General features: G+C 38.4%; 1 protein-coding gene across 1 annotated transcript; it reads left to right on the plus strand.

Moving 5' to 3' along the window:
- Positions 1–5,072: 5,072 nt before the first annotated feature.
- AMTN (amelotin) lies at positions 5,073–18,341 on the plus strand. The gene is made up of 7 exons (XM_061419238.1): positions 5,073–5,193; positions 7,599–7,685; positions 8,664–8,729; positions 9,841–9,930; positions 13,346–13,381; positions 17,250–17,514; positions 18,331–18,341. Exons 1-7 carry the CDS (start codon positions 5,140–5,142, stop codon positions 18,339–18,341), a joined length of 609 nt encoding a protein of 202 aa, XP_061275222.1. The 5' UTR covers positions 5,073–5,139.
- The last annotated feature ends 6,954 nt before the right edge of the window (positions 18,342–25,295 follow it).

Below are 25,295 nucleotides of genomic sequence, written 5' to 3' on the forward strand. Positions count from 1 at the left end.
AAGCCACTTCAAAACTCATTATACCAAAAAAAAAAAAAATCTGATCACACCAAATTTTATCCAAGTGCACAAATCAACAAAAGAACTGGACAAACTCAATCTCATCAAAATGAAATATCTCCTCACCTGCTCCTCTATCAAAACCCACATCCAGATCTAACATTTTCATTTTCAAGCTCTCACCCTCAAACACAAACCTGTACTACCCACAGAAAATTAGGATATATGCCCAAAAACCTTCTGTAGAGCCACTTTTCTATGGAGTGCTTTGATGAATGAATGCCAGAAGGACAGCCTTCTGTGTATCTAAAATTCTACTTCCCAGGTAGCACTAGTGGTAAAGAACATCTCCTGCCATGCAAGAGAAGTGAGTTTGATCCCTGGGTTGGGAAGATCCCTTGGAGTAAGAAAAGGCAACCCACTCCAGTATTCTTGTCTAGAAAATTCCATGGGCAGAGGAGCCTGGTGGGCTACAATCCATGAGTGAGCGACTAAACACAAAAAATTTTATTAGATAGGAAAAAACTACATAGGTTTATTACTAATCTCGTGACATTTTTTTATATTGGGTATTAGGAAAATATGTCCAGAATTCTTGGCAGAGTGGTTTGGCCATTGGTTACAGGTGATAAAGTTGGCAAGAAAATCTTAACTTCTTTTTGGAAGTAAACTAATTACCACTTTGAACAGACATAATCTAAGGCATCTCTTTTTCTCTTAATGTCCACCCTGTTGCTCTGCCAAAAATAATCGAAATTCTACCACAGTAGAGTGGATGCTTCCAGGGTGGCTCAGTGGTGAAGAACCACCATCCCCCACCCCGGTCAATATAGGAGATGCAGGTTTGATTCCTGGATCGGGAAGATCCCCTGGAGAAGGAAATGGCAACCCACTCCAGTTTTCCTGCCTAGGAAATCCCATGGACAGATGGGAGCTGGGTGGGCTACAGTCCCGGGGTCACAAAGAGTCCGACACAACCGAGTGACTGAACACAACAAAAGAGCGGTTGTGCACAGCGGGGCTCTCAGGAGATCCATGAAACCCCTGAAGTTGGTGGATACACATTGTGTTCATGGGCATCTGTGCATTTTTCCTGAGGAGACAGTGTCCATAAATCAAAGAAACGTACACTAAAGCCAATAAGAAATACCAAGAAATGTCTAGAACTACAAGGCTAGGTGTTGCCTGTAGTTCACAAAATACTGTGATGAATCCTGATAGCCTAAGCCATTTAAGAAAAATAAATTACCTCTCTGTTTTTGCTGATGTCTCTCAGTTTTCAAAAGATTTAGGAATTTTCCCCTTTTATATTACCTATTTCTTGACTCCCACCTCCATAATTATATTATTGCAAGTATCAGCTTTCAAAGTTAAAATTCCTTGTCTAAGAAAGTACTTTGCTTTCTTTATTTCCCACATTTATTTTGGTCAAAACCTATGGACTGCTCAGTTTACCTCTCTGTTTTTACTGATGTCTCTCAGTTTTCGAAAGATTTAGTAATTTTCTCCTTTTATATTACATATTTCTTGACTCCCACCTCCATAATTATATTATTGCAAGTTATCAGCTTTCGAAGTTAAAATTCCTTATCTAAGAAAGTACTCCACTTTCTTTATTTCCCACGTTTATTTTGGCCAAAAACTAAGAACTGCTCATTTCCAAGCTAGGGCATGTCCCATTATAGCCTGGGGTTGGAGACATGTCTACATCAGGCATCTGATGCACTGTCAGTTCCCTGAATCACCTGATGTCCAGACAGTCACACAGTGATTCAACTGAATCGGCTAACCACTGGCACCAAACTCTAGGCTGGCAACAGAACCCAAGTCTCCTCACCTAAACCCAGGAACAACAGTGGCATAAAATTCAACTCTACTTCTTCCAAAAAGAAAACAAAATTAATGAAGCCCCTTCCCCTACACATTCGTTGAAAATAATGCTCAGGAAAAAGGATTCCCCAGTGTCATAGCCTCCCTCCCACTCAGTGAGGCTCAAATATTTAATGTCCGCCCACAAAAGGTATGGAGAAGGCAATGGCACCCCACTCCAGTACTCTTGCTTGGAAAATCCCATGGACGGAGGAGCCTGTTAGGCTGCAATCCATGGGGTCGCTAAGAGTTGGACACGACTGAGCAACTTCACTTTCACTTTTCACTTGCATGCATTGGAGAAGGAAATGGCAACCCACTCCAGTGTTCTTGCCTGGAGAATCCCAGGGACGGGGAGCCTGGTGGGCTGCCGTCTGTGGGGTCGCACAGAGTCGGACACGACTGAAGTGACTTAGCATAGCATAGCACAAAAGGCAAGCTCCTTAAGGGCAGGGATTTTTGCCCCTGTTTTATTCCCAGAAACTGAAACAATTTGAGCAGAACATAGAGTGAATGTATGCTAGTTGACGGGTTAGAAGAACAAACTGACAGAATAAAAGAATGAATAAATGTGCCTATGAAAGCCTGTGAGAACATACTGTTTCTTCCCTTGTACATCCCTCAGGCCTTATGTGTCAGTGCCCCTCTTAATATTACCCCATTTACCATGCTCTTCACTGTCCCATCAATTGTATCTATCCTTCAAATCCACTTAAAGCCCCGTCTCTTCTCTGAACTCCACCTCACTCCAGCGCCCTACAGTATGAAAGTGAAAGTGAAGTCGCTCAGTCGTGTCCGACTCTTTGCGACCCCATGGACTGTAACCTACCAGGCTCTTCTGTCAAAGGGATTTTCCAGGCAGTAGTACTGGAGTAGATTGCCATTTCCGTCTCCAGGGGAATCTTCCCAACCCAGGGATCGAACCCAGGTCTCCCGCATTGTAGACAGACGCTTTACCACCTGAGCCACCAGGGAAGTCCAATCAGACAGTATATACCTCTGCAATTTATCCATCAACATGCAGTGACCCATGTGGTGCTCTGCAAAGACATTAACATAGAAGACACTGAAGAATCACAAGACATGGCTCAGGAACTTTCCATCTAGTTCAAGAGAAACATACAATCAGGAAATAATGAAGGAGCTCTGTCTGATTGAGATGAAGGAGACGATGTCGATGGAGAGCCAAAAGAAGTAATATTAAGAGAAACAGACAAAAAAAAAAGAGAGGGAGAAACAGACAAACAAAAATACTACAGGTGATTAAAATTAGGTATCTCTCCAACCCTGTCTTTCACCGCTGCCCTCACCTCATTTTGTTCCTGTGATAAGGAGCAATAACATTTGTCCTCCATCTATAAAAACTTGTTCTGCCTGGATACTCTCCTTGCATTCACAGTGAATGAATCCTTTCTATTCTTCAAAACCAGCTCAGAAGTCACCTCCTCTAGTAAGCCCTCTCTGCCCTCCTGCCCCCAACAAATTAACCAAGCTCCCCTCCATACCTGTGATACTCCTAGGATTACACTTACTGCTTCTCGGGTGGTGCAGTGGTAAAGAATCCATCTGCCAATGCCCAGAGACCCAAGAAAAGCAACTTTGATCCCTGGGTCGGGAAGATCCCTTGGAGTAAGAAATGACAACCCATTCTAGTATTCATACTTGAAAAAGTCCATGGACAGAGAAACCTGGCGGGCTACAGTCCATGGGGTCACAAAAAGTGTCAGACGCAAGTGAGAACACACACATACATTATTACACTTACCAAGGGTATACTGGTTAACCTTTGTGTGTCCCCTATTCTTACCTGACTGTAATGAAAGTTGACTGTGCAATGAATAGTTATAGAAAAGCTTTGGGAAACAACTCATTGTCTCAGACATTCTATAGTTTGTGAGCATGTGTGCTAAGTCGCTTCAGTCATATCCAACTCTGCGACCCGATGGTCTGAGGCCTGCCAGGCTCCTCTGTCCATGGGATTCTTCAGGCAAGAATATTGGAATGGGTCGTTTTCATACCCTCCTCCAAGGGATCTTCCCAACCCAGCGATCGAACCCACATCTCCTATGTCTCCTGCATTGGCAAGCACTTTACCAATGTGCTTTACCACTTTACCGCTAGTGCCACCTGGGAAGCCCATTCTATACCCTAAAACTAGCCAACTCTAAGATGGCCTTCCAAGTGAAACCCTAGCATGACACAGATTTACTTTTGATTTGGACTAAGAATTTGCATACCTCCCTCCTTACACATAAGGCTAAAGAAAACTCCCAGTAAAGCCCAGGGCCCTGAAAGCCTATGGTGAGCATTTCATTGTTCTGTTTGTGAAAGAAACCTCAGTGGACCCCTGCATTTTGCCTAGATTACTGTAGCTTTTCCCCCATTTAAAATAAAGTACACCATCCAATGCTTCTGGAGGCAATCTGGCCATTTCCCCCATTACTGAAATTTTAAACATACATATCCTTTAGTACAGTACTTATAAGAAAAATATTTACAAAAAATACTCCCACTTGTGTGAAAAAAATTTATAAGGATGCTGACTGTGCCACTTTTATAATTACAAACTAAAATGAAAATGGATTAACTGTGCACCAAAAGGAAATGGAATATAATACAGCCATTAAATAAATGAAATAAATCTACACCTACTGACAAATAGGTTGCTGATTATTTATAAAGCAAAACAAAGTAAATTGCAGAGAAATATACATAATAGTTCTCATTTTTTAACATAGGCAGCTATATTTTGATGTTTGATTTATGTGCCCATGTACACATGATAAAACAGGTACTCTGGGAAGTCATTTGGGAAAGAGATGGAAGTGAAGAAAGATTGTAACTTTTTATTGTCTGCACTTTTAATTATACAAGGCATGTCTTCCTGAAATACCCTCTATTCAAATGGCAGACATTGGGTAATATGATGTCTGCAGCTAATAACGCACCTAATGAAGTGTTGGGAAATGAAAGAAACCAAATGACTTCACAGACAGCTAAGTCCTGATTGGCCCCTCAGTTGCCAGCCTCCTGGAGTCAAATTTAAATTCTTCCTACACACTCATAGCTCACCTAAGGGTAAAAATTTTCAGCATACAGACTAGAGATATCACCTCACCTGTACATTTTGCCTAGTGAAGAGAAAGGTAACAGAACTGACCACGTTTCAAAGAGACCACTCATTTTTTTCACGTACCACTTTGTCTCAAAAAAGAAAAAAACGGAGTGAAAGAATAACATTGCTTTGTTGATTCAGGTAGCAATTTGAACATGAAGGCTGCGATTCTACTGTTTTGTCTTCTAGGATCAACGCTGTCATTACCGGTAAGTACACCCTGTTTATTTTATGCACCACCCAGCCTTAACTGCATCTCTAACGGTAGACCTCTCTCTCCCTCTCTGCCAAAACTTCTCTGTTTGTGACCCATTCCCTTAGTTTCCTGTTTTTATTTCCCAAGCTGAAAAATGATAAGCTAATGAAGTATTAGTGTATATTCCAACGTACTTACATTGTATCCACTTTATCATGGTAGAATTTTGATTATTTTTGACAGAGCAATAGGGCAGAAATTAAGAGAAAAAGGGACGCGGTGGATTATGTCTGCTCAAATGGCTAATTATTTTACTTCTAAAAAGAAGTTAAGATTTTCTTGCCAACTAATTATTTTTTCATGATTAAAGATGTAAACTACATTTTCTGAGTTTTCTAATTGGAAACACAAAACATCTAAATTATAAAAACTCTAAAAAGTCTACCAAATTGTGCAATAACAAGAGGATATTAGAAGGCAAATAATATTTTTTACTTAGAACATTTCATCACAAAATAAGTTCACATATAACAGGCTTAACAAAAAGAGAACCTAGTATTCAAATGTGTATTCCACTATCCTCCAATATTTTATAGACATAATATGAGTGGTTTGGATTGCTACATAAATTTCCTTTTGTTTGAGATGCTTCAGTGTGGACAATGAGAAAAAAATTAAGGATATTTACTATGAATTAGCAGAACAAAAATAACATTCTCAATTAGGCTTCAAGCTCACTTAATACTTGCTTACTCACCCATGCAATCAACAAATATTTATTGAAAACTCTCTATATACCAAATAATGTGCTAGTTGTTAAAGATAGAATGGTGAGAGAAAAAAAAGACATAATCCTTCATGGTGTTTATGAGGACTATTTTTAATGATAAATTATAAATTGTAACCATGATTAGTTCTATGAAGGAGATGAACAGGGTGATCTTCATGGAGGGGATGGAACAAACATAAAAAACAAACCTCCTTCTTATTTCATTCCAAACACACATTGGTCATTCTTTAAAGAAGTCTCCTGTAAAAATTTAATCTTTAAACAAGGTAAATTAGGAAGTTAATTTTTTTAATGTGGATTTTTGCACTTCACTGAATAAATTTGCCAAAAGGTTGTTCTAAGTTGGGTATCTCTTATGAATTTAAATTACCATATAGTTTGTGAAAACTCAAGACAAAACTTTCTAGAAGCATAGCTATCATTCAAGGTGGACCAAGAAGTAGTGTACAGATTCATGCAGACTGAGAGAGCAGCAAGAATCAGAGGTGTAGGAAGTGTGAGAAGTAACATTAAAATGCCTATTAGGTATCATAGTAGGATTTATCAAATAAAAACTCGGGACACACGGGCAAGGTTTTTTTTCAATTACTTGTAAATGAATTTGTTGAATTATCATAAAGGTATATGAAATGAATAGATTTGCAAATATGAACACTTAATGTAGCCTAGCAATTGTTTCAGTAGATCGAAAGTTTGGAAATATGAGCGTACATTGGAGCTGGGACACTTGGATGTTTGGGAGAGTGGTCAGGGTAAGCCTCAAAAAGAAGGTGAACTCAAGCAGGTGAGGGAGTGAGCCAATGTCTGGGGAAAGAGCGTTCCAGGCAGAGGGAACAGGTGGCAGTGAGGTTCTGAGGTAGCATGGGCCCTACTCACCCTCTGTCCCTCCCCACAGCACCCTTCCTGGTCTGGCACTTTCCCTTTCTACAGCTGCCTCTCCTGTCATGCACAAAATGTTCCAGGGAGTTAAAACTGTTTCAAAACACACAGGGGCTAAAGGCAGATTTTTGCATTTTGGGTAAACTTATTACCTCCTGGAAATAAATGGATACAAGACCTCAAACCATTTTTAAGTTGAAATTATACCTCTACAATATTCATTAAATTTTTTTTCCTTGCTCCTACCCCTAGGTGGGGGTGAAATATTCTATAAGAGGTTTAAATTTAGTTTTCCTTTAAGATTCAACCTTGGCATGACTTTCAGTCAGGAATGGGTAAAGCTGAAGTTATATTGTTTCTGTCTTAAAACAGGTCATCCAGGAGAAGAGAATTTTTAAAGTCTCCTTGTTCATTCTCTTTCTAAACCTTAGTCTTCTTTCAGTTTTTTACAGATCACCTGACATAAGTTTCTTTACTCTGAGGTCTGGTGTCTCAAGCCTGAGCTGGAGGAATGCTCCCTACTGGATAACTTCATCCTACCAAATAATTTAATAATTCTTTGTCTTGTTCCCAGTCAATATGGGGGAGGGAGAGCTGGGTCATGACAGGTCCAGTGTGTGTATATAAGGTCTCTTCATTTGGTATTCTGCTAGCTTTCTTTAAGTTCAGACTCAAGGCCAACTCAAAAAGACTTGTGAACACACATGAAAAATGGTAGATGCTGCTTCTTCAAATATTTGTTATCACAGATGCAGCTCAACCCTGCTTTGGTGCTTCCTCCTACCAAGCTTGTTCCAGATCAGGCAACACTGCTAAACCCACAGCAGCCAAATCAGGTAAGAGTCCTACAATGCTGAACATACGGAGACCAGCAAAGCGAACATGCTAAGGCTGGTGGATTTAAAGTCAAGATTCACCCAAAGTTTCATGACTGAGCAAGAGAGAGAAAAGCCCTATTTGAGGGGAAATAAAAATAAGAAGCATACCTTTTTTATTAATATTTCTTATTTCATTCTTATTATTTCAACACATATTCATTTCTATTCCTTTTGTCTGAGTAATAATTTGGTTCAGCAACCAAATCTAGTCAATTCTGAAAAGCAATAGCTACACCTATTGAAAAAGCTTGGTCATCTATGCCTTTGAAGAACTGTGAATTAAGCAAATACGGTACTTGCCAGAACCTACAGGGATTAAGAGGTAATCCATAAAAACAGTTGCAGATTTCCTAGTGGTTTTAACTATTATTGTTGATGAACTGATGTGTTACTGTAAAATCTGTCACTGAAGCATATTTAAATACTTATGAAAACTGAATGGTCTCCTAGCTACCCTCCCCCTTCTTCCCATCCTCCCTCTGTTCAAAAAGACCTCTTCTTACCTACATCTAGACTTTGTGAAAATGGTACAGTAACACCAGAATAAAGTTTTCATTTTGGTCTATGGACATTAGACAATACTCAAGTCACTAGCCAACCTTCTGTCTTAAGGAACTTGAAGCTAGGAGGACTTTCCTTAAAAAAGAATACAAAACTAGATATGCAAAATTAGTTACTAAAGTGAAAAATTCACAATGAGATAATAAATGAGTAAATTACATATTTTTAAGCTGATAAATACCTTAAACTTGACACATTGCTTGGGTACCTCCAAGGGCCATGGAAGGGGCAATGCTGGTGAGAGGCCCTGAAGCTTTAGCTTCATGGTAAATCCACCTGTGATAGAAGTATATGTTACTTGAGGATATAAACCACTGATGGCATTGTAAAACCAGACAACTTTTTGTCTCACATGTTAATTTCAATGCCCTGCAGGTCTTCTCTTCTTTAAGTCTAATTCCTTTGACACATATGCTCACACTGGGGTCAAACTTGCAACTGGTAAGTACCTTTTATATCATTTTAATGTCCATTTTTAAATAAAAATAATACCTCATGTTGAGTGTATATATGGGGTGGGTATCCACAGATGTACACATACATACATTTCACTGTAGATAAACGGAAAGAGAGGTGACAGAAAAAGTCAAAGAGAGATGAATACTATTCAATACAACATTAAAATTTTTCTTATCTTTAAGATTATCTCTAAAGGAATTAATCTAATTCTCAAGTCTTTACTTCTTTAGTTCTCACCTCTTCTCTCAGCTCCCCTTCTCATTCCTCCAACATATCTTCCTCACGGGGCTTTCCTGGTGGCTCAGACAGAATCTACCTGCAATGCAGGAGACCTAGGTTTGATTCCTGAGGAAGATCCTCTGGAGAAGGGAATGGATACCCACTGCAGTATTCTTGTCTGGAGAATCCCATGGACATAGGTGCCTGGCAGGCCACAGTCCATGGGATCACAAAGAGTCAGACACAACTGAGTGACTAACACTTTCACTTTTTCACCTCTTCCTCACAGCCTATACGACATCCAAACACTATGACTGCTATTATCACCCCAACAAAAAGAGCAAATGAGAAGGGATGGGAAAAGCTACATTCTTCTCATAGAATGTCTGTGTAGTTTAAGGATAAAATAATTAATAAATTTCTTCCCTGCTTAAAGCGGGTTTTTTCCCCAGTGGTCAGATTTAAATGTAGTACTAGATCATATTCAAGCTACTTTATTTGGACCCTCACAATTTTCATGGGGATATCTATGAAGGAACTCATTTTCTTCATAAGAAAGCTATCAGGAAAATTCCCAGAACTATTGCTGTCATAGCCAAAAGGGGAAGGCAAGTATGAGATCATCTAAGTAATCCTCAGGAGAATGGGTTAAATGCCAAAGGAAACCTGAGTGTGAGAAAAGTTAGTCCTGGACTTCACGTTTGTACTAGCAGACTAAACAGGTCTCTGAACTTCATTTGTATACTTAATTCCAAATGCAATGTCATCTACTATAGATTTGCAAAGCAAATCCTCCCTTTTACATCTAGTAAATACAGTTTCATATCCTGGATGTTCAAATTGAAACAACACAATCTTCCTCATTGCCCTACAGCTAAATTCTGCTGCAGGGATGCCATCCGGTACACAGACCCTCCCACTGGCCCTGGGGGGACTGAAGGTACAGCAGCAGCTGCAACCACAAGTAAGTTCAAAGCCTTACTCAGTTTAACACTGGCGTTTCCCCTCAGGTGAAAGCCTAAAGGAGGGGAAAGAATATTTTCAAGGTTCTTGAAAATTTTACCCAGACACTTTGCAGAGGGAGGTCCTATTAAACTTATGACCATCTTTGGCAATTTGGTTCTTGCTGAAACTCCATGAAAACACACTCAGAAAACTAAGCACGCTGCCCCATCACCTCTCAAGAGTACACTTGTAACAGGTAACAGGAAGCGTGAAGAGCTAGGGAAGATTGAGAAGTAAAGAATAAAGCTGGGAATTGAGAGGCATCAGGATTCTTCTCCAGCTTGCTCTGTTTCTATGAAAGACTTTCTGAGTGACCAGAATCATTCCAAAGAAAAGATAAGGGATGGACAAAGCTTATTTCCAGAAAATCTAATCTCCTTTTTGTGCCCCTTTTCCATGCCTCCTTTCAAGTTCCTGGGAATCCTCTAGTTCCCTTTCTTCTCCCACAATTATTTGCTTTTAGGAAAAAACCCCCCAAAACCTTCTCACACAAAGATTTAAATGACATACTTAGGACACGGCCTCTTTTAGAAATGCTTGCATTTTAACTGCAAAGCCCAAACTTTTCTTCTTGGAATTTCTCTAAATAGTTTAATGACTCTGGAGAAAAATACAGTGATCCTTTATGACTAATTGGTTATTGTTAACTTATTCTCCCTAACACATACCCTCAGTCCCTATCATTCCCACATAGTCTGATTTTTTGTAGAAGCTTTCTTGATTATTACATACATGCTATATGTTAATTACAGAGAATTTAGAAAAAAAGATAAGAAAAGGAAAAACTAAAATTCACTCATAAGCCTACCAGTCAGAATCAAACCCTGTCAGCATTCTAGAGCATGACCTTTCAGTCTTTTTTCTGTGCATATAAGTATAGTTTTTAAAGAAAATATGTTCTTACTATATTTAATGTTCTATAATCTAACTTTTTCACATGATACATTTTGAAAAGACTTTCCTATATTTTGAATATTCACTTATAATATTGTGAATAGCATAATATTGTTTTCAATGACTGCTTAGTATTCCACCATATTGCAAAAATTTGTGTTTTTTCCAAAATTTTTACTTCCATAAATAATACCACAGTGAACATCCTTTAACTAAGTCTTTGACCATATTGGTGATTCTTTCCTTAAGACTAGGAATAGAATTTGTGAGTCCAAAGACATTTAAAAAAGTAAGATTTTTAATACACATTCCCAAAAAGTGAAGCATGACTATATCCTATTTTCCTACCACTAGGGACACCCAACTTACAGTAGCAAGCTTGCATTAATTAGTAATTATAATCAAAGCTGAGTTTAATTGACAAAATTACTTTAAGCTGCTCAATTTAAATTCTACATCGTATTCAACCAATGCTTTTCCCTGTATCTTCTTTTGTCCAAGATAACAACACAAAGGACTATACTGCTTAATTTACTCATATTTGTAAAATTCTGTAATGTAACTGTTACGTTTCTTTTTTAATACTGATGTATATATTCGTAGATCAGTCAGTACTTATTTCTTACAGATATATTAGAGCCTTCACTCCAAGTGTTTTCTGTTATTTATATCTTAATAATAAGAGTAATCCTCTGAAAAAGACTAGAGAGAGTTGTTTACTGCATGACCTTGGTAGAGTCCACCTGCCAACTGCCCCCAGTTTCAGTTTCAATTGCTGCCCTGTTCTAACCTCAAAGTCAGACTTGGTACATCTTCATATTCCCCAAAGAGTATATCCACTGGAGTCCAGGGCAGTAGTGGCACTGCAGATGGTCTTAAAGATTCGGTAGAGACATTTGACATGCATGGCCCCTTCATCCCATAATATAATTCAGTCCTCATGCTCTGCGGGGCTTCTTCACAGTCTCTAGGCGATACCACCACCAAGGGTCCTCAGACACACCTTCTCCTGTGCAGGCGCAGCGGCTCTGACCCTGTCTCTCCCTATGCAGAGTACCTTATATCCCCTGCCGGAAACCTGGGCACATGTCCACAGCTCTCATTAGCAAAGCAAGACCAGTGCGGCTAAGAATGAACTCTAGAACCACACAACTTCTGGCCAAATCCTAGCTCTCCACTTACTCCCTATGTGGCTAAGTTACTTAACCCTCTGTGACTCATTTTCTTCATCATTTAAAATAGGAATTAATTAGAACTTTACCACTAGAGCTGTTAGAAGGATTAAGTGAGTAAATCTACATAAAACACTTAGAACAGTACCTATCACTTGGTAATCATTCAATACATTTAGCTATTATTTCAAACAAATTCTGTACGAAAAACTAACAACTTCTCTCCTTACTGTTACATCGGTATTACATTAGTTAATTATCTTTCATTATAGTTTTTAGACATCTGTGGTTTCCTCTTTGTATCTTTTTGTTCCTTCTAATTTGCCTTTAAAGAAGAACTTCCCATTTTGTTTTCTCCCAAATCCTTTGTCCCTTTCCTTTGATCCATTTTTTCATTGCCACCCTGAAGACTATTTGTTTATGGTCAGTAGCCAAGGATCTGACTGAGAGTAAGGCTTTTTCCTAAATGTTTGTAGTTTTTATCTTTGGGCATTATGGGTATTACTGTACAAACTTCTTGAGAAATAATAAAGGTCTTTTTATAAGACTTTCAAATCTTTTAGTTTGGGTTGTATTAAAAGTCCCATTTTGATAAGTTTTATGACACTGGATTTCTATAGAAATAAAAATAAACCTTAAAACCCTAATTCTTTCTAACAAACCTTAAAGTTAGATCTTAGAGTGCTAGAGCATACCAACACCTCACCCAGAGCTTTCCAGCTACAAATTCACTCCATTCACATAGTCATCAGTGACCATTAGAGTGTTTCTCACTTAGCGCTAAGAACTCTGTTAGGACCAGGGATGTTGAACAATATCATCCATAATTTCCTGCTTGTGCCTCTTTTAATAGCAAAATATCCAGGCAACCATTGTGAGACTAACTATATATGCTTTAACAAATCTTGATTATTTTAAAATATCCACTACATGTTTTCATGTATCTTCTGAGATGCCATGTAAAAGAAACATGCATTTTATCATCATGATTACTTGAAATAATTTTAAGTTTTCAGATACCTTGAGAACAAAATTATTTTCATCCAATTTACTAACTTCTGCCTTTTAAATGTGCCGCCTTAAGCTGGTTTCTAAATCTCTCTGGGCCTAATCTTCTTTTCACAAACTGAATCAGTTCCAATTGCCATCTTTCTCATGAGTCAATATCTATTATTTTAGATGATACATTAAATGGAATATCTATTTAATAAATATTGTGTACTTATTTTGAAAGTTTCAATATTTACTTCATCTGCCAGAATTTAACTTTTAGTATATTTTTACTAAATTTTTCTCTTTTTTTTTCAGATGTTACCAGTTATTGTAGCACACTTTGGAGCCCAGGTAAGATTATTTTATAATATAATTTTATTTTATATCATCTTAGTGTGAAATATTTAATTCTGTATCAATTCACCAGATAGTTGCCAAGCTTCCTATTTACTTTCACTGTATGAACACTACAAATAGGATAATAACAAGAACATTTACTGGGCACTTACTGTGTGCCAGGCACTGTTCTAAACACTTTTTATTGATTATGTGCTATTTCATCTAAGCTTCTAATAATCTTCTATAGTCAAAGTTTTTATTTCCTACGTGAAGATGTTACTAACTAGCTAGTTACTAACTAGCGACACTCACAGTTAGTTGTTCAGTTATATCACACAGTAAATGTCACAGATGAAGCAACCAGTCAATCCTTTAAACCACACTGTCAAGCAAAAAAAAAAAGAATGAATTAATTAATTAACTGATCTAAAAATTGATGGTGTGGGGGATTTTTTAATCTCAAATTTATTTATTAACTATATGTCTTTTCCCTAAATATGATAAACTTTCCTCTCTCTCTATTTTTCCTTTGTGAAAGGTAATTCTTGAGATCACTGATACAATTACCAAGAGCCAAGATCAAATATGAGCATCAGATGGCAGGTTTTCCTTCTTCCTTTTTTTAATTGGAGGATAATTGCTTTACAATGCTATGTTGGTTTCTGCTGTACAACAGCGTGAATCAGCTATAAGTTTACATACTTCCCCTCCCTCTTGAGTTTTTACTTCTAAAAGCAGAATCAAATGTAAAATTCACACTAACTCTTAATTCCACATCAGGGAACACATCCCAAGGAAATAATCTGAAATACAGCAAAGGTTTATTTATAAATATATTCATCAAAATATTTTTATAGTAAAGACGAATACTGTGTGTGTGCTCCGTCACTTAGTCGCTTCCAACTCTTCACAACCCCATGGATTGTAGCCTGCCAGGCTCCTCTATCCATGGAATTTTCTAGGCAAGAATACTGGAGTGGTTGCCATTTCTTACTCCAGGTGATCTTCCTGACCCAGGGAAAGAACCCACAACTCTTGGGTCTCCTGCTTTGGCAGGCAGACTTTTTACCATTGCACATTTGGGAAGCCCCCAGAGAAGTATATTAGATGCAACTTAAATTTAAACAGAAGGAAAATTATTATGTAAACTGTACAGCATAAAAGCAAATACTTGTGACCATTCAAAGTACATTTGCTAAAATTTGTTGGCAACATGGTTAAAGAATTGCTGTGTAGTATTAAAAGAAAAGGTAAGACACAAATTGTGTAAATGATGTGACTTCTATAATATGTAAAAAAGAAATGTTTGAAAAACATCTGGAAGAAAATATATCAACTCTGCATGATGGGATTTTTTTTTTCTTTATGGCTGTCTGCATTTTCCAAGTTTCCTCTAATGTGTATATATTATCTAATAATAGAAAACAGGTAATTTTTGAAATGCATAAAACCTCCCATCACTCAGATAAAAAATGTTAGCAGTCCACTACCATGTGCTGACTTGAGTTTTGTAATAAAAGTCTCAAAGTCAGTTTAAATTATTGCTGAAAATTAAAATATATATCTCTCTTTAAAACCATTTTAAGCTTTTAAACTATGATATATATATATATTGCCTCAAATATATTAAAATCTATCTAGTAATATGTGTTATTATTTTCCTTTTAGGGTACTATCCTAAGCTCAGAGGAACTGGTAAACAAAAAAAATTAATTCCTAGTATTTCAAGTTCTTTTTACTGCTACCACAGTGCTGTTTCCTATCCTCATATAACTTTTGACCTCAGCCCCTAAACCTAGTACATGCTGTCATACACTGAACCCTTTTATAGGTCTTCTCGTTAGGTTATCTTTTCTCCAGCTAGGGATTCCATCATCCTTCTCCAGCTACTTCTCCACTGATTTGACTTAGCTTTTGTTTTCCACATATTGATGTCAGATTCAGGTCTATCCAGAAAGTCAATGCATATTTTTAAATTTTATTTAAAGTTGATTAAAATCTAGTGTTATAAGTTATTGAAATACATGTAGATTTAGAATCATATACATACTGATCTTTATCTCAGGAAAGATTCTTTTTTTTACTTAAACGTTTAACGCTTGTAGAAAAATATATTTTTATTCTAGCATCTTATGATGATAAATGAAATCTGCTCTATACATATGAATAACTAAAAGGATGAACCCAAAAACTCGTAGTACTATGTCTAGGCACTTCTATGCATTTCTCCAGAGTCATTTTTAGAGAAAAATAATTTGAATTAACGGTATCTAAACTTGACACTAAAGTAAAGAGTTGAGGAAATATCTGGGAAGATAGTTTTTAAATTTTTATATTATAAGGAAGGTAGAGATTTGCTTAATTGTTCATAAGTAAAATCAAATAATGGGGCTGTTTTGCCAACACTGATACATGAACACCCATTTCTACCAGTTACGGGCCTGATCCTATAAAACAAGCACCTTGGTGGATTTTTCTTTTTACATATATTGACTTTAATACTCACCAGATTACAAATTAGAGATTTTTAACACAAGTTAACAGAAAAAGACACAGAGGCTAGAAAAACTTAAGCAACATAGGTGCCAAGGTCAATAAAACAGTAGATCTAGATTAAAAACCATTTTTCTATCCACTATTCCAGAGGTTTTCAAGGTTTTTTAGTGAAATGCGCAGTAACAGTTATATTTTTCATGTTGCTAAAATATACACATTTTATGAAACAATATTTACCCTTATTATAGAGAGTGCACTGGTAATTTATAGTCTATTATTTTAGCCTTGTTTTTTAATGATGTACCATCTTCTTTATTTCAAGTGCATGGATGTCACCACCCCCAGTTTGAAAACTTCTGTACTCTACTCCTGTCTCTCATCCAGCATAAGCCTAATTCTGGTTTCAGTACCTCATAAATCTAAGACAGTGTTTTCCAAACATCAGTCCTGGACCATCAAACCACGACAATTTGGAGTGCTGGTTAAAAATGCATATATCTGCCTTCCAGGTGGTATTTATGTATACTAACAATTGAGAACCATGCTCAAAGAAACAGACCTGTATCTTAATTATAAGTTCTTAGCCCTTTTTATTCTATGAAAATGCTATCAGAACTGGGAGGTCCCAGAGAACTGGTTTCTGCCTGAGCTCTCTCCAAAACCAGCTGATTTCCAGGTATTTCATCTTAGGAAGAACTTTTCATGGTAATTTTTTCCCAGGGGAAGAACAACAGGTCTAAGTACCAACAACATTCAATACCAATGTGCAAATCACTGACAGTCCACTAGAAAGGAGATCCACTGAGTAACCTCAAAGAATACACCAGTGGCTGAATTGCCAAAAGAAATGTTCTTGACTGAATATTCCAATGCCCTTGAAAAAAATATATCAAAAGAAAGCATAAAAGTCATGAGATAAGAATTGATTAATCTACTTGACTTCATTTTTCCATTGATTTTTAATCTCTTAAATTACTTTTTGAAAAGTCTGGGCAAAGGAGAGACTGTGGTTTAGGTCAATAAGAGAAATATAGCCTGCTGCAATTGTATGGAGTTTCTGTCTTAGTTCTACTTCCAGATACAATTTATGTGAACAAGTGATGCATTGTTCCTTTTCCTGTGACTGACTTGATTCTTGCTTTCCCTTTCTGGGAAAAATGGAGCATAGCAAGGATCCTTAGTAATGAAACCAGCATCAGACTTGGCTCAGGCTAGGGGGCCATTTTCTCTAAGGAATGCCCAATCTTTACCGTTTTTGCTGACTCTACCCTCTTCATCTGTGCATCCTACTCAAACTTGCTGCTCTCAAAGAAGAAAAGGCTAGTTGACCAGCCTTAAAATGTGTTCTTTTGACTTTGTCTTCTATTGCCTTCTCTCATTCCAGCAAGGGACCTCTCAAATCTTAACAGGCCTTATCTTCCATCCCTTGTTCCCTGGAGCCATCCTGCCCACCAGTCAGGCTAATCCAGATGCCCAGAATGGAATCCTTCCTGCAGGACAAGCAGGAGCAAATCCTGCCGCCCAGGGAACCCCAGAGGACCCCTTCTCAACCCCTAGTGGCACAGACGATGACTTTGCATCAACCACACCTGCTGGCATCCAGAGGGGCAGGCCAACCACGGAGGAAACCCCCACAGGATCACCCAAAGGTAGGCTCTCCAAGCCAGGAAGACACCCCAGGGCCATGAACATCATCTGTGGAGTGAGAGAGAAGGGTTCTTTGTCTTGCCTTGACAAATACAGATCCTAATAATATCAGGGAGCCCCTTTATTCACTCACATTTGATTCCAGCAATAAGGGAATATTTTTCCAGGATTACTATCCCTACTGGGGCTTCCCTGATAGCTCAGTTGATAAAGAATCCACCTGCAATGCAGGAGACCCCGGTTTGATTCCTGGGTCGGGAAGATACACTGGAGAAGGGATAGACTACCAACTCCATTATTCTTGGGCTTCCTATTGAATATACCCCAAAAGAAAACATTTAATTGCTGACATAATATACTTTCCATGTTGGGTCAGGGCTGAAAATATTTGAAACTAGATGGTGCACTCCCTTTCCCATCCCCCATACACCCCCTCAAACACACACAGGACACAGTTAATCAGTCAAGATACTCTTTCCCACTCACTCATCACAGATGAGACCCAGGACCTTCCTAACGTAAGGTGGCAAGCTGCTCTTAGTAATAGACTAGAGTTAGCACAATAGATGAACCCACGTGCCATTCCCTTCAGATGAAACTTAAGAAATGTTGTAAGAAATAAGCTCTCCTAGCATTAACAAACAGATAATCATTTAATCTGTGAGGATGTATAGACCCAAATGTTCCAAATATCCAAAGAGACAAAAGAATGATTTGTTACTGATACTCTCACCCCAAGAAATTTTCATCTCAAGTAAAAATATTTAAATGTAACATGCTTATACCTACATTTAAAAAGAGGTTTTTTTTTCTTCCAGGAATTCAGTAAGCTGTCTCAATTTTTTTCAACTGAACCATCTCAAATGTGTTGACACATGAGAATCTTTTTCATTGGTCATATTATTGAATAGATTAAGACATACTGGACAGTATCATAAGAAATTAATTCTTAGCTTATTTTAACATTTTTCTTGAAATTTCAGAAAATATATACTTCCTGGAGAATACTGACTTCTGAAAAAAATACTAATGAAATGCATAAATGTGTCTTTCAAATATAACATTATGCCACCTTGGACCCAGAAGATATGTATATTAAAAATATACTTTTAAACTGACTCTTTGTCTTCTCTGTGGGAGTGAAAACAAGTCTGACCATTTCAGAAACTGCATTACCTCAGACACTTAGATGATATTCTTGTCTAGACTGTCTTTGGAAGCAGGAAACGCAGCAGTCATGGGAGTGGACACCAAGCCATGTAAGAACAAGTTCTAATCTTCTTAAAATCACCTTATGACTCACTCTTTCCCAGAAGAGCCACAAATTTAATTTTCAATAAGCAAATTAATTGCAAAGCAAAGAAAATTACACGTGCATCTAAAATAGGCAGTGGAAGCCAAGAATTATAAGTCATATTGTCTGTCCTCAAGTTGCTTATAATACAGAGCTAGTGATTATGGCATTTAATGTTTAATTTGTTATGTCTGATATTGAGGAATGACACTGATAAAATATCTGCTAAAGAGCTGGAGGAATCATGCTTCCTGACTTCTGATGATACTACAAAGCTACAGTAATAAAAACAGATGACACTGGAACAAAAACAGATACATAGATCAATAGAATGGATAGAAAGGCCAGAAATAACCCATACACTTATGGCCAATTAATCTAAAACAAAGGAGGCAGGAATATACAATGAAGAAACATCTCTTCAACAAGCGGTACTGGAGAAACTGGACAGCTACATGTAGAAGAATGAAATTAGAACATTCTCTAACACCATATACAAACATAAACTCAAAATGAATTAAAGACCTAAGTGTAGGGCTTCCCTGGTGGTCCAGAGGTTGAGAGTCCGCCTGCCAATGCAGAGGTCACAGGTTCAATCCCTGGTCTGGGAAGATTCCACATGCCGCAGGGCAACTGAGCCTATGTGCCACAACTACTGAGCCTGTGCTCTAGAGCCTGGGAGCCACAGCTACTGAGCCCACATGCTGCATATATGGAAACCCGTGCTCCCTAGAGCCTGTGCTCCCCAACAAGAGAAGCCACAGCAATGAGAAGCCCAAGCACCGCAGCTAGAGAGTAGCCCACACGCAGCAACGAAGACCCAATGCAGCCAAAATAAATAAGTAAATAAAAATAAATATTTTTTTAAAAAGGCCTAAGTGTAAAACCAGATACTATAAAACTTTCAGAGAAAACATAGAACACTCTTTGATATAAATTGCAGAATATCTTTTTTTATCCACCTCCTCCTGCTGCTGCTGCTGCTGCTGCTGCTGCTAAGTCACTTCAGTCATGTCGGACTCTGTGCAACCCCAGAGACAGCAGCCCACGAGGCTCCCCTGTCCCTGGGATTCTCCAGGCAAGAGCACTGGAATGGGTTGCCATTTCCTTCTCCCATCCACCTCCTAGAGTAATGAAAATAAAAACAAAAATAAACAAATGGAACCTAATTAAATTAAAAGTTTTACAAAGTAAAAGAACTCATAAAAAAATAAAAGACATTCCACAAAAAGAGAGAAAATATTTGCAAACAAAGCAACCAAAAAGGGATTAATCTCCAAAATACACAAACAGCTCATACAGCTCAGTATCAAAAAAACAAGCTACCCAATCAAAAAACAGGTAGAAGATCTAAGTAGACATTTCTCCAAAGACATACAGATGGTCAAAAAGCACATGAAAAGATTCTCAACCTTGCTAATCATTAGAGAAATGCAAATCAAAATTACAATGAGGTATCACCTCACACCAGTCAGAACTGCCATCTTCAAAAAGTCTACAAATAATAAAGTGCTAGAAAGGATGTGGAGAAAAGGGAAACCTCCTACATTGTTGATGGGAATGTAAATTGGTACAGCCACTATGGAGAACAGTATGGAGGTTGCTTAAAAAACTAAAACTAGAACTACCATATCATCTGGCAATCCTATTCCTGGGCATGTATCTGGAGAAGACCATAATCCTAAAAGATGCGTGCACCTAATATTCACTGCAGCACTATTTACAATAGCAATACGTGGAAGCAATTCAAATGTCCATAAACAGATAAAAAAGATGTGGTATGTATAAACAATAGAATACTACTCAGCCATAAAAAGAATAAAATAATGCCATTTGCAACAACATGGACAGACCTAGAAATTATCATATTAAGTGAAGTCAGACAGAAAGACAAATAGATGATATCACTTACATGTGGAATCTTTTTAAACAATGATACAAATGTTTCAAGAAAACAACAAAATTCCATAAAGCAATTACCCTTCAATTAAAAAATAAAAAAATTTAAAAATACAAATGGGAGGTGGTCCTAAAACGGCGGAGGAATAGGATGGGGAGACCACTTTCTCCCCCACAAATTCATCAAAAGAACATTTAAACGCTGAGTAAAATCCACAAAACAACTTCTGAATGCCAGCAGAGGACACCAGGCACCCAGAAAAGCAGCCCACTGTCTTCTAAAGGAGGTAGGAAAAATATAAAGGACCAAAAAAAGAGACAAAAGAGGTAAGGACAGAGCTCTGTCCCAGGAAGGGAGCATTAAAAAGAGAGATTTCCAAACACCAGGAAACACTCTTACTGCCGAGTCTGTGCTGAGCCTTAGAAGCACAGAGGGCAACATAATAGGAGGAAAAATAAGTAAATAATTAAAACCCACAGATTACGAGCCCAACGGTAACTCCCCCAGTGGAGAAGCAGCGCAGACGCCTGCACCAGCCACTAGCAAGCAGGGGCTGGGCAGGGAGGCGTGGGTTGTATTGCTTAGAATAAGGATCAGGCCTGAATGCCCCCAAGAGTAATCAGAGCAAGCTACTTTGGGCTAGCAAACCAGACTGTGGGATAGCTACCACGCGAAAAGCCCTAAGACACCACCAGGCCCGCGCACAGAACAAAGCGCAGAACAGAACTAGCCGGCTACAGACCACCCCCCTCCGGTGACAGGCAGCCAGAGCCAGAAGAGGGCAATCACAGCCCCAGAGAGACATTATCTACCAAACTGCAAGCAGGCTTCTTTGCTTACTAAGACTTCTTGGGGTTCTGGACAGTCATCCACCTGAGAAGGTGCACCAGTTGTACACCCAGAAAACCGAGCGGCAGGGACAGGAGAGGCCATAAGTCAAGTCGCAGTGACTGCGCTCCCCAAACACCTCATCACCTGAGCTGCTCGGAGCTGGGAAGGGCACAAAACGCAGGCCCAACGGAGTCTGCGCCTCTGAGGACTACCTGAGTGCCTGAACCTGAGCGGCTTAGAGGTGCATGCAGCCCAGGGCCGGCCTTGGAGGGTTCCCGGCGGAGCAACCTAGAGCCTGAGCAGTGTGGGCAGGGAGGGTGCACGCACCGTGAGCGTGGGCAGGCCCAGTGTGGCTGAGACACTGCGAGCACACGCCAGTGTTATTTGTTTGCAGCGTCCCTCCCTCCCCACAGCGCGACTGAACAAGTGAGCCTAAAAAAGTGTCCACCACCGCCCCTTTGTGTCAGGGCGGAAATCAGACACTGAAGAGACCAACAAACAGAAGCTAAAACCGAGGAAACTGCCTTGGAAGTGACAGGTGCAATAGATTAAAACCCTGTAGTTAGTACCAACTGCATGGGAAGGGGCCTATAGATCTTGAGAAATATAAGCCAGACCAAGAAACGATCAGAAAATGAATTGATCCCACACTGCCCACAACAACACCAGAGAAAGTCCTAGATATATTTTTACTATTTTTACTATCATTCTTTTCTTTTTTTTCATTCTTTTTTTCTTTTCTTTTTTCTTTAATTTTTAATTTTTAAGTCCTCTATTACTCCTTTAATTTTCATTTTTATAACCTACTATTACTTTTCAAAAAAAGACTATTTTTTAAAGCAAACTTCATATATATATTTTTAAATAACTTTTGTGACTTTTGTTTTTTTTTCTTCTTCTTTTCTTTAATATTGTATTTTTGAAAATCCAACCTCTACTCTAGAATTTTAATCTTTGCTTTTTGGTATTTGTTATCAATTTTGTACCTTTAAAAACCCACTCTTCAGTATCTATTTTTATTTGGGAGTGAGATTACTGGCTTGACTGCTCTCTCCCCCTTTGGACTCTCCTTTCTTTCCACTAGGTCGCCTCTGTCTCCTCCCTCCCTCTTCTCTTCTCTACCCAACTCTCTGAATCTCTGTGTATTCCAGACAGGTGGAGGACACTTAGGGACCTGGCTGGATCTGTCTCTCTCCTTTTCATTCCCTCCTTTTATCCTCCTGGCCACCTCTGTCTCCTTCCTCCCTCTTCTCTTCTCTGTATAATTCCATGAACATCTCTGAGTGGCCAGACTATGGAGCACACATAAGGAAGTGATTGCTGGCTAGCTTGCTCTCTCCTCTTTTGATTCCACCTCATCTCATTCGGGTCACCTCTAACTCCCTCCTCCCTCTTCTCTTCTCCATGTAACTCTGTGAACCTCTCTGGGTGTCCCTCACTGTGGAGAAACTTTTCATTTTTAACCTAGATGTTTTATCAATGGTACTGTATAGAAGGAGAAGTCTTGAGACTACTGTAAAAATAAGACTGAAAACCAGAAGCAGGAGGCTTAAGTCCAAATCCTGAGAACATCATAGAACACCTGACTCCAGGGAACATTAAGTGATAGGAGCTCATCAAATGCCTCCATACCTACACTGAAACCAAGCACCACCCAAGGGCCGACAAGTTCCAGAGCAAGACATAGCACGCAAATTCTCCAGCAACACAGGAACACAGCCCTGAGCTTCAATATACAGGCTGCCCAAAGTTACTCCAAATCCATTGGCATCTCATAACCCATTACCAGACACTTCATTGCACTCCAGAGAGAAGAAATCCAGCTCCACCCACCAGAACACTGACACAAGCTTCCCTAACCAAGAAACCTTGACAAGCTACTGATACAACCCCACCCACAGTGAGGAAAGTCCATAATAAAGAGAACTCCACAAACTGCCAGAATACAGAAAGGCCACCCCAAACTCAGCAATATAAACAAGATGAAGAAACAGAGGAGTACCCAGCAGGTAAAGGAACAGGATAAATGCCCACCAAACCAAACAAAAGAGGAAGAGATAGGGAATCTACCTGATAAAGAATTCCGAATAATGATAGTGAAAATGATCCAAAATCTTGAAATAAAAATGGAATCACAGATAAATAGCCTGGAGGCAAGGATTGAGAAAATGTAAGAAAGGTTTAACAAGGACCTAGAAGAAATAAAAAAGAGTCAATATATAATAAATAATGCAATAAATGAGATCAAAAATACTCTGGAGGCAACAAATAGTAGAATAATGGAGGCAGAAGATAGGATTAGTGAAATAGAAGATAGAATGGTAGAAATAAATGAATCAGAGAGGAAAAAAGAAAAATGAATTAAAAGAAATGAGGACAATCTCAGAGACCTCCAGGACAATATTAAATGCCACAACATTTGATTCATAGGGGTCCCAGAAGAAGAAGACAAAAAGAAAGACCATGAGAAAATACTTGAGGAGATAATAGTTGAAAACTTCCCTAAAATGGGGAAGGAAATAATCACCCAAGTCCAAGAAACCCAGAGAGTCCCAAACAGGATAAACCCAAGGCGAAACACCCCAAGACACATATTAATCAAATTAACAAAGATCAAACACAAAGAACAAATATTAAAAGCAGCAAGGGAAAAACAACAAACACATAAGGGGATTCCCATAAGGATAACAGCTGATCTTTCAATAGAAACTCTTCAGGCCAGGAGGGAATGGCAAGACATACTTAAAGTGATGAAACAAAATAACCTACAGCCCAGATTACTGTACCCAGCAAGGATCTCATTCAAATATGAAGGAGAAATCAAAAGCTTCTCAGACAAGCAAAAGCTGAGAGAACTCAGCACCACCAAACCAGCTCTCCAAAAAATGCTAAAGGATATTCTCTAGACAGGAGACACAAAAACGGTGTATAAATTCGAACCCAATACAATAAAGTAAGTGGCAACGGGATCATACTTATCAGTAATTACCTTAAATATAAATGGGTTGAATGCCCCAACCAAAAGACAAAGACTGGCTGAATAGATACAAAAACAAGACCCCTATATTTGTTGTCTACAAGAGACCCACCTCAAAACAGGGGACACATACAGACTGAAAGAGAAGGGCTGGAAAAAGATATTCCATGCAAACAGAGATCAAAAGAAAGCAGGAGTAGCAATACTCATATCAGATAAAATAGACTTTAAGACAAAGGCTGTAAAAAGAGACAAAGAAGGACACTACGTAATGATCAAAGGATCAATCCAAGAAGAAGATATAACAATTATAAATATATATGCACCCAACACGGGAGCAACGCAATATGTAAGACAAATGCTAACAAGTATGAAAGGGGAAATTAACAATAACACAATAATAGCGGGAGACTTTAATATCCCACTCACACCTATGGATAAATCAACTAAACAGAAAATGAACAAAGAAACACAAACTTTAAATGATACAATAGACCAGTTAGACCTAATTGATATCTATAGAACATTTCACCCCAAAACAATGAATTTCACCTTTTTCTCAAGCACACATGGAACCTTCTCCAGGATAGATCACATCCTGGGCCATAAATCTAGCCTTGGTAAATTCAAAACAATTGAAATCATTCCAAGCATCTTTTCTGACCAAAATTCAGTAAGATTAGATCTCAGTTAAAGGAGAAAAAAATATTAAAAATTCCAACATATGGAGGCTGAACAAAACGCTGCTGAATAACCAACAAATCACAGAAGAAATCAAAAA

Source organism: Bos javanicus, chromosome 6 (genome assembly GCF_032452875.1).
Source record: "Bos javanicus breed banteng chromosome 6, ARS-OSU_banteng_1.0, whole genome shotgun sequence".
NCBI lineage: Eukaryota > Metazoa > Chordata > Mammalia > Artiodactyla > Bovidae > Bos > Bos javanicus.

Coding starts and splice junctions, on each gene's coding strand:
- AMTN (XM_061419238.1), top strand. CDS start 5,140: ATGAAGGCTGCGATTCTACTGTTTTGTCTTCTAGGATCAACGCTGTCA. Junction 5,194..7,598: donor GATCAACGCTGTCATTACCG/GTAAGTACACCC, acceptor TTGTTATCACAG/ATGCAGCTCAACCCTGCTTT. Junction 8,730..9,840: donor TGGGGTCAAACTTGCAACTG/GTAAGTACCTTT, acceptor ATTGCCCTACAG/CTAAATTCTGCTGCAGGGAT.